A 16382-nucleotide genomic window follows, 5' to 3' on the forward strand; every position below is an offset into this window, starting at 1 on the left:
GAGTAATGCAGCGGGCTTTGGTCCTGGGGAACTGGGATCGATTCCCGCTGCAGCTCCTTGTGACAATGGGTAAAGTCACTTAACCCTCCGTCGCCCCAGATAAATCGCTTTGGATGTGGTTGCAAAAAACTGTAGAAATCCTTTATCACAAGTGATGAAAAACAGTTGTATTCTTTGGTCTTTTGTTTATAAATATTAATGAAAGATTCTAATGTCTTGCAATTGACTTTTAAACCACTTTATTTCCAATTTTCTGCATATTCACTTTAATTCTAATAGTTCAACTGTAAACCATCTATCCCTCCTTTTTCTTTTTAAATAATCTACGACCACCTAAACTTCAGGAGATCATTAAAGACCTATTAATTCAGAAAAGCATTTCGCACCGACCTAACTTAGATGCCTCAACCCTGCAACACAGCAAAACCATAGATTGTACTGGACATTATATATTCCTTCCTATATTCTATCTCTATGTACCTGAAGATACTATCCTTACCCGACCCTAATATCAAATTGTATTTGTTTCCATACCGGACTTGGCGATCGCTTTTACGGTATTATGTAAGCCACATTGAGCCTGCAAATAGATGGGAAAATGTGGGATACAAATGTAACAAATAAATAAATAAAGGTCTTTACCTTCAGAGAGATGCGATTTCATCCAGGACCTCAAAGACTAACATTATTTAATTTCCTCAATAAATTATCTACATTTTCTGAGTCACATTCTAATTTTTGATCAATCTTACTCTGGGCTTTTTTTGAGGGGGTACTTGGGGGTACTGAATACCGGCACCTTTTCCATTGTCTGCTAAAATTGACCCATGGACCCCAAGTTTTAATGAAAGAGCTCAGGTTCTACACACCAATTCTGCTTTGTCATAGATTCTGTGACTGGTTGCAGGGGGCCTGGCTATTGTGGGATGAGTCCCTCAGTGATCACCCCACCCCAAGACCAGCTGTTATGCTATTTGAGATTTTCAAACAAGGAGGTGATTACATGCTCCTATGACATTCATAATTCTTCCAGTGTATTTAGATCTTTGCCTAATAACTATTATCCAATGCTGCTCATCCAAATTAGCACAAATGATAATGTTAGGTATTTTCCTAGACATATTAGTTACAAAATTTAATGACCCAACCAACTTTTTTATATCTGAATCACAGTGGACTCCAGTACCCTGGTCAGACCACTATAGCCTCTCTTTTAAATTAAACTGGAAAGAAATTAACCATTGTTCAAAACCTACGAATATGTTATACAGTGGTGGAAATAAGTATTTGATCCCTTGCTGATTTTGTAAGTTTGCCCACTGACAAAGACATGAGCAGCCCATAATTGAAGGGTAGGTTATTGGTAACAGTGAGAGATAGCACATCACAAATTAAATCCGGAAAATCACATTGTGGAAAGTATATGAATTTATTTGCATTCTGCAGAGGGAAATAAGTATTTAATCCCTCTGGCAAACAAGACCTAATACTTGGTGGCAAAACCCTTGTTGGCAAGCACAGCGGTCAGACGTCTTCTGTAGTTGATGATGAGGTTTGCACATATGTCAGGAGGAATTTTGGTCCACTCCTCTTTGCAGATCATCTCTAAATCATTAAGAGTTCTGGGCTGTCGCTTGGCAACTCGCAGCTTCAGCTCCCTCCATAAGTTTTCAATGGGATTAAGGTCTGGTGACTGGCTAGGCCACTCCATGACCCTAATGTGCTTCTTCCTGAGCCACTCCTTTGTTGCCTTGGCTGTATGTTTTGGGTCATTGTCGTGCTGGAAGACCCAGCCACGACCCATTTTTAAGGCCCTGGCGGAGGGAAGGAGGTTGTCACTCAGAATTGTACGGTACATGGCCCCATCCATTCTCCCATTGATGCGGTGAAGTAGTCCTGTGCCCTTAGCAGAGAAACACCCCCAAAACATAACATTTCCACCTCCATGCTTGACAGTGGGGACGGTGTTCTTTGGGTCATAGGCAGCATTTCTCTTCCTCCAAACACGGTGAGTTGAGTTCATGCCAAAGAGCTCAATTTTTGTCTCATCTGACCACAGCACCTTCTCCCAATCACTCTCGGCATCATCCAGGTGTTCACTGGCAAACTTCAGATGGGCCGTCACATGTGCCTTCCGGAGCAGGGGGACCTTGCGGGGACTGCAGGATTGCAATCCGTTATGTCGTAATGTGTTACCAATGGTTTTCGTGGTGACAGTGGTCCCAGCTGCCTTGAGATCATTGACAAGTTCCCCCCTTGTAGTTGTAGGCTGATTTCTAACCTTCCTCATGATCAAGGATACCCCACGAGGTGAGATTTTGCGTGGAGCCCCAGATCTTTGTCGATTGACAGTCATTTTGTACTTCTTCCATTTTCTTACTATGGCACCAACAGTTGTCTCCTTCTCGCCCAGCGTCTTACTGATGGTTTTGTAGCCCATTCCAGCCTTGTGCAGGTGTATGATCTTGTCCCTGACATCCTTAGACAGCTCCTTGCTCTTGGCCATTTTGTAGAGGTTAGAGTCTGACTGATTCACTGAGTCTGTGGACAGGTGTCTTTCATACAGGTGACCATTGCCGACAGCTGTCTGTCATGCAGGTAACGAGTTGATTTGGAGCATCTACCTGGTCTGTAGGGGCCAGATCTCTTACTGGTTGGTGGGGGATCAAATACTTATTTCCCTCTGCAGAATGCAAATAAATTCATATACTTTCCACAATGTGATTTTCCGGATTTAATTTGTGATGTGCTATCTCTCACTGTTACCAATAACCTACCCTTCAATTATGGGCTGCTCATGTCTTTGTCAGTGGGCAAACTTACAAAATCAGCAAGGGATCAAATACTTATTTCCACCACTGTATTTCTTCAAAACTAGAGGCAAAATTGACCCTCTCAAATTCTGGTCTAATGAACAATTCAGCATATCATTCAACTCAATCCACTACTAATTTCATCCAACAACGGAACGATATTAGTAAAACAGTCCTTGATGAACTTGCTATAACAAACAAATCTCATCCAAAGAAATTATCCCCATGGTTTAACGAAGATTTTCTTCAAATGAAACGCATTTGCAGGAAACAAGAAAGAATTTGGGCCAAAAATAAATCCACTGAACAATGGATTAATTGGAAAAAGCTCCTAAAAACATACAAAAACAAGATTACCAAAGCAAAAACTTCCTACTACTCCAAGCTCATAGGTGATACAAAAGTCAATCCAAGGAAACTCTACTCCTTATTCCTTAGTAAATAGTTTATTGAACACTCAGAGGCAGATGCACTAAGCTTTAATGACCCTTTAACGACCCTCTAAAAAAAGAATTTTCAAACCGTGGCATGCATTAAAGGCCATTTTCCGACCACGGTAGCAGAAAACGAAAACGGAATGCAGATGAGCAAATTGTGTAGAAACCCCATAGAAACAAGATGCATCAAAGTTTTCCGACTACCCTAACGCAGGAAAAGTGCCGGAAAGCTAACGACAGGTCTGTACCTGTCGTTAGGGCTATCCGACTGAAAACTGTAATGTAAAAAACAAAACAAAAGCGAGGGGGGGCGAAAACACGCGTCAGGGGCATCTTTTATTGACGCCCGAGGTCACTGCTGCTCCCCACTCCCCCTGCATCAGTATAAAACTGAAAAAAAAAGTTTGGGAGGGGGCAAAGGCGTTCGTCAGGAGTGTCCTTTAATGACGTCCTTGCCCCCCCCCCCCCGTGGTCGCCGCTGCTGCTCCCTGCTTCCTCCGCAAGCATTAAATAAAAGAAAACAAAAATCAAAGCTTTGGCCCCCCTCCCTTCCTGTCTCTCAACTCTTTCTTTCCCCACACAGCTCCGCCTCCCGCCATCCTCCGCCCCCGTGCCCTGCCCCCGCTGGCCCCCCTAAGATCGTTGCCGCTGCTCCCCCCCCCTCCTCCGGCCCCCCCCCGCATTACCGGGCCCGTGCAGTGCCTTTCACCTCTGTATGAAGGCACTGCACGGGCAAGAAGACCAGTTCGCTGCAGTCTTCAGGACGTCTCTCTCCTTCGTCTTCCCTGACCTGGCCCCGCCCCCGTCTGACATAGGTTTCTTACATCAGACGGGGGCGGGCCAGGGCAGGGAAGACGAAGGAGAGAGAGACGTGTGGAGAAAGAAAGAGTTGAGAGACAGGAAGGGAAGGGGGACCGAAGCTTTGATTTTTGTTTTCTTTTATTTAATGCTGGCAGAGGAAGCGGGGAGCAGCAGCGGCGATCACGGGTGGGGGGTCAAGGCCGTCCATACAGGACGCTCCTGATGAGCGCCTTTGCCCCCTCCCGATCCACGTGTTTTTTTTTTTTTTTTGACGTTTGTGGCATGCGCAGAGCAGCCAGCATAACGCTTGGCTGCTCTGCGCATGCTTTAGGGGCCGATTACTGACGGGGATTCCACCAGATTGATGCATTGTACTTTCAAATACCGCACCGAACATGTGCGACTTGTTTTTTTGCTGCATTGTTCGTTTTTTTAAACTCGGTAACAGCTTTTACGTTTTTGCTTTTTTTTTATGTTTGGTTGATGCATCTGGCTCTCAGCCTGTATCAACTGCAAAAGAACCCACTCCAACTGCAGACCAATTGGCGACATATTTCGAACAGAAAATAACTACTATCAGACTAGAGATAAACAACTCTTTTACATCAATTGATTACTTCCTCAGTCTTCAGGATCAATTACCATTCCGTTCTCATACAGACAGACAGATTTTGGCCTGCTTTTCACCTAATTACTATTGTTCAGGTCAGTCACACCTTACTCAAATATGCAAAATGAAAATGCCGACTTGACACATTGCCTGGTTACCTATTCAGATCAGCCCCTAATCTATTCATCTGTTATTTACACTCAAATCTTAATCTGATGCTATCTCAGGGTCTGTTCCCCTCTCAAAATGGCACAGAGCATAAGATAAGTGCATCTCTGCCAAATATACAGTAGCTTTATTTACAGTTAACGTTTCATAGTTTTCATTCACATATTAATTGAATCACTATTTTTTGTTTCACTAATGGATGGAGAGGGGTTTTGTCAATGATTAAACCCAGCACCAAAGAAGCAAAAAGTAAGACCTGATGTTCAATGAGACTTTTCCCCCACATTCAGAAAGTGTACTGATGGTTAATATTATCTTGACTCTCATACCAACTTAAATACCATACCAACTCTCATACCAACTTAAATACCTGATCTCTGCAACACAACAAAACTAAAGTACGTATGAACATAACTCAGCTCTACCGTTGCATAATTCCTTAATATGGCAATGCTACATGAACTTTATCTTACCACAACATCACATTGTATTTGTTCACACCGGAATCTGCAAACGCCTCTCCGGTATTATGTAAGCCACATTGAGCCTGCAAATAGGTGGGAAAATGTGGGATACAAATGTAACAAATAAATAAAATAAATAAATACCAAAGAATACCCAAGCAAACTTAAGTATAATCTCTAATTATAGACCAGTGGCTTCAATTCCTCTATTGGTTCAATTTATGGAAGGACTTGTCATGCAACAACTAATGGAATATCTCCAACTCCATTCCATTTTGCACAACTCACAATCTGGTTTTAGACCCTCTTATAGTACTGAAACTGTTCTTACTACCCTCTTAGCCAACTTCAGAAAAGAACTGAGTATTTACAACATAATATTAAGTAGAGGAGTGTGGTAGCCGTGTTAGTCCACTCTTAAGGTTATCAATAGAAATCAAACAAAATAAAACATGGAAAAGAAAATAAGACGATACCTTTTTTATTGGACATAACTTAATACATTTCTTGATTAGCTTTCGAAGGTTGTCCTTTTCCGATCTGACGAAGAAGGGCAACCTTCGAAAGCTAATCAAGAAATGTATTAAGTTATGTCCAATAAAAAAGGTATCATCTTATTTTCTTTTCCATGTTTTCTTTTGTTTGATTTCTATTGACAACATAATATTAAAACTTTAGTTTGATATGTCTAGTGCCTTTGACACTGTTGACCATTATATTCTTCTAAACATCCTCAACTATTATGGAATTTATGGAGTTGTCCTGAAATGGTTCTCTGGCTTTCTAAAGATCATATATCAAGTCAAACAATCAGGTGCAATTTCTTCAACATGGCCTCCTGATTCTGGAGTACCTCAAGGTTCTTCTCTGTCCCCAATCCTGTTCAATATCATGATGATCCCCATAGGTAATTTACTACAAATAAATGGTTTTTCATCATTCATTTACGCAGATGATGTCACCATTTATATCCCATTCTCTAAAGAATTATATGAAATAATGAATGCGATCAAATTAGGCATAAAATTAATGGAATCTTGGGCATCTAATTTTAAATTAAAGCTCAATACTGAAAAAACTAAGTTTTTAAAAGTAATTAACTCTCACCACCCTATAAATCTTAAAACTTTTACATTAGTGAACATCACTTATCCCCTTGACTCATCAATGAAAATATTAGGAACCACGATTGATCAATTCCTTACCCTTGAAACTCAAGTTTCTAAGGTGGTCTCAAGTGTCTTTAATTCACTTTGGAAACTAAAGAGATTAAAACCTTTTTTCACTAAATCAGTCTTTCGTACTTTGGTTCAATCCTTAGTACTAACAAAATTCAACTACTGCGACTTCATTTATGCAGGAATTAAAGGCGGCCTTATCAAAAAATTGCAAACTGCTCAAAATACCGCTGCACGCATCATATATAGATCACCTCGCTTCACCAAAGCAACTCCTCTTCTATATAACCTACACTGGTTACCAATAAAAGACAGAATATCTTTCAAGTTCTGTGTTTTTATTCACCAAATTCTATATGGTTCTGTTCCATCATATATGAACAATTTCATTGAATAATCCCCCTGTAATGCCATTTCATCATCCAGAGAATATCTCATTCTGCATTTCCCTATTTGTAGGAATGTAATCTATAAAACAATTCATATCATATCAAGGTAATAAAATTTGGAATTCTTTACCAAAAACAATTAAATGCACAGATTACCTGTCCTTCAGAAACCTGAAAACTGTAAATTTTCATTCCAGATAAAAGGTTTACAAAATACATCCGTATAAACCAAAAAATGCGACCTCTGATGCAGATGCTGCATGTTGAAACACGGTTCATGTTGAGTCACTGATATACAGCACTGATTGGCATCGTCAATAAAAGGATTTGTTTCATCTTCTAAAAACTCAGTGCTTTTCTGCTTTGGCCTTACCCCACATATGAAAGCCCTTGGTGCTTTTTTGTTTTGAACTATACAGAATAGTCTCACAGCTTGTGTAAAGTGGGTGCCTAAATTCCAGTTATAGAAATACCCGCTTACCCCTGGATTCTGATTACACCAATCGGCGCAAATAGTTGGCCACTAACAAGCAATTATTGGCACTAATTAGAATTTACATGCACAACTTGCTAAGCATATTATATAAAGTGCTGCGCATAAATTCTACCATGTGGATGTCAAAAGGGGGCAGGGTCAAAGGAGGGCCATGGGTGGGTCATGGGTGTTCCTAAAAATTACACGCAGTGTTATAGTGTACACCCAATTCACATCTAAGTTAGGCAGTGGCGTTCCTAGGGGGGTGGACACCCGGGGTGGCGCCCCGCCCCCCGGGTGCAGCGCCCCCCTGATGCAGCGCGGACTCCCCCCGGTGAAAGACCCCCCCAGCGAAAGACCCCCCCGTGAAAGAGCCCCCCCCCCCGGGTGCATGCCGCTGGGGGGGGGTTCTGCGAGTTTACTATTTTTGCTCGTTCGCTGCAGCTCCCTCTGTCCCGGAACAGGAAGTAACCTGTTCCAGGGCAGAGGGAGCTGCAGCAAACGAGAGAAGTTAGCGAACTCTTGCAGCAGGCGCGTACCGCGGCACCCCCCCAGCGGCGTGCACCCGGGGCAGACCGCCCCCATGGCCCCCCCTTGGTACGCCACTGAAGTTAGGTGTGGGCATTTAAACCAGGTTTAGTTGGCATAAGTGGCAGCAACTAAATTTAGTCATGGGGATGGGCACTACACATATTCTATAAACCACGCCTAACTTTAGGCAAGGTTTATAGAATAGCACCAATTTTCTAGGTGCCATTTATAGAATCTAGTCCTTAATGCATACCACATACTGTATCGAAGCTTAGTTGAGGATATGAAGTCGACATCCACATATTGACCGCAATTTCTGATTTCTTACCTGTCTCCAAGTCTTCCCGCAGTCTGAAGTGATATACATTTCTTCCTTATACTCAACCAACTGTGAGCCCAAATTACCTAATGAAAGTAAACATGTTGCATGTCAAAAGAGATTTACTATAGTCTTCCAAACCCCAATAAAGAGACATAATCTGAGGGCTAGACTGACTAAAATGTGCTAACACTGTTTACATATGTTATTAGTAAATAGGTCCTGCTGCAAAATGTGCTTCAATGCGTGTTAGAATGTACTATAATGGCAGCACACTATGGTAAATCTAGCCCAGAACGTTGTCTCTGCAGTAAGTTTCAAGTTTAATACATTAGACTGCCAATTAGTGTAGCATCCTGCCAGTTTACAAACTAAAATCTGAGAATAAAAGCAAAATGGGGTAAATTCAAGAAAGGGCATCCAAAGTTAGGCGCCCCATTAGAAGACGCTAAGTACAAATTCTATAATGGTTATTATATGCACAACTGTGCTCGCCTGATGTCAGTTATATGCGTAAGTAATAGTATTCTATAACCTGCATGCACACATCTTGGGCACGCCCCTGGTACACTCATGCCCCTCCCATATCCACCCCCCCATAGAAGTTGCGCGTGACAGATTTTGCGTGCCAAATTACAGAATAACAATTTTAAGGGCAGTTGCATGTGTAACTGCTAATTAGTACCAATTAGCATTCATTAAGGCCATTTAAGGCCTGTTATTGCTCGTTAATACCAACTAGTTTATTATTAATTTACGAATTCAAATGACCCTATTTTATTTGAATGCTTAGTATTCTATATATTTGCATGCTAAGGGTACATTTGGGCACCTAACTTTATAGAATTTGTGAGAATAAGTACAACAGTTCTAACTATGGCTTCTGATTTTAGGTTTTAACCAATAAACACTGTTAAAACACACCTGAAGCCAAAAAATTAAAATAGGTGTTTATTGGATGAAAACCGGAAAAATCCTTAGTAGCCTTTCACTCCTGCCCAGGCTTGTCTTGTGTCCTCCACTTAGGGTTTGTGCCTTTCCTGCCTTGATGACTCCTAAATAACACAAATGTACATATTTGATTCCATCGGAAAAGATACCAGGCACTCACCTGTGGCATGAAAATACCAATAAACACTGATTGCTTTGTATCTTAAAAAATATCCTTAATTAGCTGGAAACTAAATTGTTAAATTTAAACAACTAAGAACAGAAGCCCTATTTATAACCTAGGCATGCACTCGGTGACTCCACCCGTGTTCTGCCTATTCTATACCCCTGAACTTATATTTGGTATGCTTTAAAGCACATTGCTATCTGTTCACTGTGTGTTCTCTTATGTGAAGAGTAATTTTATGAGGCCTTTTAGGCGCATACCATTTAGACTGTGCTTCTCAACCTATTTTTGTTTTTATTTCGTGGCACACTTTCAAGCTCCGGGCACACCAACACAAATTTCACAGTTGTCATATTTGCTAGTCATTGTCCACTGGCCATTTGACAGTGAAATGCCAAAAAATGTACTTTAAACTAAAATGTATAGTATTAAAAAGCCTATAAACATAAGCAGGTAGAGATTTAGGAGAAGAGTATGGGGCCTATGACAAGATCTAATTAAAGATGCTAATTCACTCCTTTCGAGTGTCTTTGCTCAGTGAACAGAAGATTGCCTTTCCCAGCACTTCCCCCCCACCTGACATCTTAAACAAGCAGCACTTTTTTTCATCTCCACCAGTGGCATGCTCTCAGGGTCTTCAGGTATTCATTGAATCTTCTGCCCTCCACACATGCCAGCAATCAATTCCTGACATGCAAAAGGTAAACAAAAAAAAAGTAGCTAGGGATTCACTAATTCCACTGAAGGTCCTGAGGGAGCTCGGGAGGTGGAGTTGCATCCCTGTTGCCATGCCAATGTCCATTAACTCTAAACCAGCGGTTCTCAACCAGTGTATTGCGGTGCAGGCACAAAACAAAGAGAACAGGAGACAGCATAACTTCAAAGCTGAAGTCACTTAGGTTAGTCTACGTTCCCCCTTCCCCGTGAAGCCGACGTTCTGCGTACACTCAAAACAAAGCAAACAAACCTATGAGATGCTGCATCCACGTTATCGTTCTTTATTGTTGGTAGTATTTTTATTTAATCTAACTTATATTTTCAAACATGCCAGCTTATGCGGAAATGGTGCACAGTCAGGGCAGGACTACTACCGGCAGCCGCGTTGGGCAAGCAGTAGTCCCGAATGAGTTAGTGGTAAGCCCGCGTTGGGCTTACCATTGCTCTGTAAAAGGGCCCCTGTATTTCCAGTTTTGGCACAGTATAAGTTATCACAAGGACAAAATATAAGAAAACCAATGGACTGCATTAGGGAAAGGAAAAGGGAAATGGGGTTGATATACTGCCTTTCTGTGGCTTTTGCAACTACATTCAAAGTGGTTTACATAGTATATTTATTTATTTATTTATTACATTTGTACCTCGCGCTTTCCCACTCAAAGCAGGTTCAATGCGGCTTACATAGTAATTGGGATTACAAAGTATTGGTGGAGAGAAATAAATTGAGTATTATCGGAGTAATAAAAGAAATATAGGTACTTCTTTGTACCTGGAGCTGGTGTGTGCTTTTCTTTTCAGTTTATAGTGGCATTCTTTTTCATTTTCTCATTTTGTATTTCACAATATTGTAAATTGCTTTGACCCAGGGGCGTAGCCAGACAGCAGATTTTGGGTGGGCCTAGGCAAGAAGTGGGTGGGCACCAAATGTTCTCTCCCCCACCCCCACACCAAAAAAATATCTCAGCTGGTGGGAAAATGCTTCTCTCCAGTCTCCACCTTGGTAGTCTGCAGCAGGCATGCGCTCAAAACTGAGCATGCGAAGGTGCCAGTATTGTGGAGAGCAGCATTTTCATTACCATGTGCTACTGTTGGATGGGCCTGAGCCCTAAGTGGGTGGGCCCCAGCCCACCCAAGCCCACCTGTGGCTATGCCACTGCTTTGACCTGTTTTGAAAAGGCAGTATATCAAACCTTAATAAACCATAAACCATGTAAGTGGATCCTCCTAAAAATACCCGTGTCTGGATCCTCTCAGAGGTCTTAAAAATGTATTTATCTGGATTTAGCTCATGCTAGTAGGTCCCAGAAAACAAATGGACAGACGATCCATGAGATCCAGAATAAATGACAAAATAGCAGATTGTAAGGGTAATAACCAAACTATCCAATATTTGTGCATCGCTCATAAAAATAAATACACAAATAATTAAAAGCCCAATACGGTCATGTTTTGCCCTTTCAAGGTGACTGCTGCTACAAGGAGAGAAACTTTTTACCAGTAGGTGCAGGGCTTTTTTTGAGGGGGTACTTGGGGGTACTGAGTACCGGCACCTTTTCCATCATGTGCTGAAATTGGCCCATGGTCCCCAAGTTTTAATGAAAGAGCTCAGGCTCTACACACCAATTCTGCCTTGTCATAGATTCTGTGACTGGTTGCAGGGGGCCTGGCTATTGTGGAGTGAGTCCCTCAGAGATCACCTCATCCCTGAAGGGTGGCCTGACATTTGAGTACCGGCACCTTTTTTGCTAGAAGAAACACACTGAGTAGGTGATACAGCCCTTGATGAAGATCTTCAAAGGGTGAAACATGGTCGTGTCGAGCTTTTAATTATTTATGTATTTATTTTTTATGTGTGGTGAATAAATATTGGATAGTTTAGTTATTATCCTTACAATCTGCTTTTTATCGGGTTTTTTTTCAGTAGTAGCCCAAAGTGAGTTTGAATAATCCATGAAATCCGATCACACAGAAGATGGACAGACTGGATGGGTCACATGGAGGGGAATAATCGGACGGCGCCAGCAAAATTGATGGCCGGTCATCTTTGGGGCCGGCGCTGTAAGCGGGCGGAGCCAAGCGTATTTTCGAAATACGCTTGGCGCCGGCCAAATCACTCGCCGGGTTTAGAATAGGATCACCGGCGGATCGCTGGTTTTAGATGAGATATGTGGGTCCGATTTTCAGCCATAATGGAAACCGGATCCGGCCATCTCAAACCCGGTGAAATGCAAGCCTTTTGGTCGTGGGAGGAGCCAGCATTTGTAGTGCACTGGCCCTCCTGAATGCCAGGACACCAACCGGGCACCCTAGGGGGCACTTAAAAAATCTTTTTAAAAAATAAAATTAGCTTCCAGGTGCATAGCACCCTTCCCTTGTGTGCTGAACCCCCCAAAACCCACTGCCCACACCATAGCCCTAAGGGGTGAAGGGGGCACCTACATGTGGGTACAGTGGGTTTTGGGGGGTTTTGGAGGGCTCAACATTAACCACCACAAGTGTAACAGGTAGGGGGGGATGGGCCTGGGTCCACCTGCCTAAAGTGCAGTGCACCCACTAAAAACTGCTCCAGGGACCTGCATACTGCTGTCAGGGAGTAGGGATTACATTTGAGGCTGGCGTTCCTAGGGTGGCTGACACCCGGGGCGGATCGCCGATGCGCCCCCCCCCGTGTGCAGCGCGCCCTCCACCCCCAGGCGAAAGGACACCTCCCCGGGTGCATTTTCACCTGCTCGGGGGGGGGGGGGGTGCCGCATGCCTGTCAGCTTCGCTCATTCCCTGCTCCCTCTGCCCCGGAACAGGAAGTAACCTGTTCCGGGGTAGAGGGAGCAGAGAACTAGCGGAGCCGACAGGCGCGCGGCACCCCCCCAGCGGCATGCACCTGGGGTGGACCGCCCCCACCGTCCCCCCCTTGGTACGCCACTGCAATACCGATCCATGTCTGGGCATCAGAATTCAATATCTGGGTATGTGTGGTCACTTGAAAGTTAACCAGTGCCTGGTTAGCTCGGTGGATAAAGTCAGAACAGCTTTTTTGCTGCTCTAACTTTATCCACTTACTTAGCCGGTTAGCAGACTGAGGAGCACTTTTATAAATGTGCGATAGGCTCTATGCGCGTGCAGCGCATGCCAAAACAAGACTACTGCCAGGCTAGTGTACCCCCTGGTGATAATTTCAGATTTGGCACATGCCCATAACACCGGGACAAATTAGTTTTTATTTCCTACCGTGTGCAGTGTTTCCGGCATTAATCAGTGGTTGGCGTGCGCTGACCGGTTACTGTGCTTTTCCAGCGTCAGCCCTTACCGCTAGGTCAATGGGTAGCAGTAAGGTCTCAGGCCAAAAATGGACGCACGCTGGTTTCAATTTTAGCGCATGTCCATTTTCCAGCCCCTTAAAAAAAGACCCTTTTCCCTAGACACAGTAAAAAATGTGAGCAGCCAAAAGACGTGTTCACGCTACTGCAGGCCACTTTTTACCGCGGCTTAGTAAAAGGACCCCTTCATATGCTGCTAACCAGTTAAATACCGGTTCTGCCCATGGACCGCCCCTGCACTAACCAAATAAGTGCCACTGAATATGCATGAATAGACAGACACAAGTGATCTAAACCGGGCAGGAGGTTTTCATGCCCAGTTAAATTTAAATATTGACTCTGTATCTTTGTAAAGACCCCTGACTCAGGCAGTTTTGTCGAAACATGGTCTGTGTTGGGTCCTTTGTATCAAGATTGTCTCCTTATACGCTTCTTGTGACTGATTACACTTCTTGTTTAGTTTGCAATTGGTTTACGAGCCAGGAATGAAATGAAAATCCCTTGGCATAGCAGTGCACAGCATAGGCACTTAGCCACCAGGCTGGTCACCACAGAAGGTATTTTATAGTAAACACAGATGATCACAAATGAACAGTAAGATATTGTGAGGCTCATATCTGAAAGGTTCATCCATCTCACTTTGGGAATTAGCTGGACAAACCTCCAATTTCCAAATTCTCTCTACCTCGTCCTGCACTCACCAGCTAAATTTTGTTTTGAAAAATCATTTCCTGGTTAAACAGAAAGACTTGACATTATATAACTTCTTCTGGTCAGTGACAATATGCAGCTTTGATAACTCTAGTCAGTCAAATAGCTGTGATGAGATTAACAAGATTACTGGATATTTAACATGATAGCACTCTGGTTAAATTATCAGGATATTTAACCCAAGTCCAGTTAACTTTATCCGTAGACCACTGACTGAAGATCAGCCTCTGTGTTATCATCCACATAGAACAGAATCAGACACTCCATGATGCACATCCATTGTTCATCACATGTGGAGGGGCATAATCGAACGGGGCGCCCAAGTTTTCCTGAGGGGTGGGGAAACCCATATTATCGAAACAAGATGGGCGTCCATCTTTCATTTCAATAATACGGTCGGGGATGCTGAAATCTCAACATTTAGGTCGACCTTAGGGATGGTCGTCCCTGGTTTTCAGCGATAATGGAAACCGAGGATGCCCATCTCAGAAACGACCAAATCTAAGCCCTTTGGTCGTGGGAGGAGCCAGCATTCATAGTGCATTGGTCCCCCTGACATGCCAGGTCACCAAACGGGCACCCGGGCACCCTAGAGGGCACTGCAGTGGACTTCAGAAATTGCTCCCAGGTGCATAGCTCCCTTACCTTGGGTGCTGAGCCTCCCAATCCCCCCAAAACCCACTCCCCACAACTTTACAACACTATCATAGCCCTAAGGGGCGAAGGGGGGCACCTACATGTGGGTACAGTGGGTTTCTGGTGGGTTTTGAAGGGCTCACATTTACCACCACAAGTGTAACAGGTAGGGGGGATGGGCCTGGGTGTGCCTGCCTGAAGTGCACTGCACCCACTAAAACTGCTCCAGGGACCTGCATACTGCTGTCAGGGAGCTGGGTATGACATTTGAGGCTGGCATAGAGGCTGACAAAAAATGTTTTAACATTTTTTTTGGGGTGGGAGGGGGTTGGTGACCACTGGGGGAGTAAGGGGAGGACAGTCCCTGAGTGGTCATCTGGTCAGTTCAGGCACCTTTTCGAGGCTTGGTCGTGAAAAAAAATGGACCAAGTAAAGTCGGCCAAATGTTTGTCAGGGACGCCCTTCTTTTTTCCATTATCGGCCGAGGACGCCCATCTGTTAAGCACGTCCCCGTCCCGCATTCAGTACACTGCCGACATGCCCCTGGGAACTCTGGTCGTCCCCACGACGGAAAGCAGTTGAGGACGCCCAAAATCGTCTTTTGATTATGCCGATTTGGGCAACCCTGAGAGAAGGATGCCCATCTCCCGATTTGTGTCGAAAGATGGGCGTCCTTCTCTTTTGAAAATAAGCCTGATAGTATATCAGTAGGTTGTGATAACTTTTACTGGATTAACATATGTACTTTGGAGATGACAAGGATCATTGCATGATCTTTATATTGGTTTAAAAGAGATATCGCAATTTCGAAAAACACTTCTAGATCATCAGAAATCTAAATCCTACACCCTTACACCTCACTTCTCTCTACCACCATACTACAAATTAAGATTTCCTTCTGGAAAGAATTTGATTCCTCTCTGCCACCAGGTCTGCTTTCTCAGACTAAATTCTATGCATGGAATAGCACAACATTCAGAACAAAAGTTTGTTACAATACAATAGATTACCTGCCCCCATTATGAGGCCTGGTGCAGTATCCTTCGTATGAACTGTTCCTGACACGTAGGGATTGTCTGCCCAGCGGAGATGGAGGTGAAGATGACAATCAGGCTTTATGAATTAAAAACAAAACAAAACAAAAAAGTAAGAGTTGATTTAATAAGCCCACAGGAACAATACAATCTAGTTCCACACTTTTTAAATATAAGTTATTTATTTATTTTTATTTATTTGAAACATTAAAATATCCCACATTATCCCAAACAAGTTTGGGTTCAATGTGGCTAACAGTAAGCAATTACTACAGTACAATGCAAGTAATGTGAACATACACAAGAAATGGACAATAAAAAAAAATCGCCTCTGTACAGTAACCAAAACAAGACACCTAACATGCTCTGGAAATAACAAGCACTAGTGCAGGTGAGGGATTGATCAAATAGAAATGCCTTCATCAACTAATGAAATAACAGATAATCAGTAACATATCTCAATGCATTAGGCAAAGAGTTCCATATCTTAGAAGCCTGGTAGGTAAAACCTGCAGTATGAATAGATATATAGTGAAGATCCTTACAACTTGGATAGTGAAGCATGAAATATTCCTTAGACGTAGGAAAAGCATTTCTTGAAGGCAGGCCTATCAGGTTCTGCATGTAACTAGGCAATAGGCCATACAAAATTTGGTAAACAAATAAGC

The 16382-nt window shown here is 43.1% G+C and overlaps 1 protein-coding gene across 2 annotated transcripts in view; it reads right to left on the reverse strand.

Moving 5' to 3' along the window:
- Positions 1 to 16382, reverse strand: part of SORCS2 (sortilin related VPS10 domain containing receptor 2) — a 1538136-nt gene that overhangs the window by 135324 nt on the left and 1386430 nt on the right. For both annotated transcript variants that reach the window (XM_030191157.1, XM_030191158.1), the window contains 2 exons: positions 15691 to 15793; positions 8195 to 8271 (listed from right to left, as the gene is read on the reverse strand). In XM_030191157.1, coding sequence (XP_030047017.1) covers positions 8195 to 8271; positions 15691 to 15793 — 180 coding nt within the window. The remainder of the gene's footprint in view (positions 1 to 8194; positions 8272 to 15690; positions 15794 to 16382) is intronic.

This window comes from Microcaecilia unicolor, chromosome 2, assembly GCF_901765095.1.
Source record: "Microcaecilia unicolor chromosome 2, aMicUni1.1, whole genome shotgun sequence".
Taxonomy (NCBI): domain Eukaryota; kingdom Metazoa; phylum Chordata; class Amphibia; order Gymnophiona; family Siphonopidae; genus Microcaecilia; species Microcaecilia unicolor.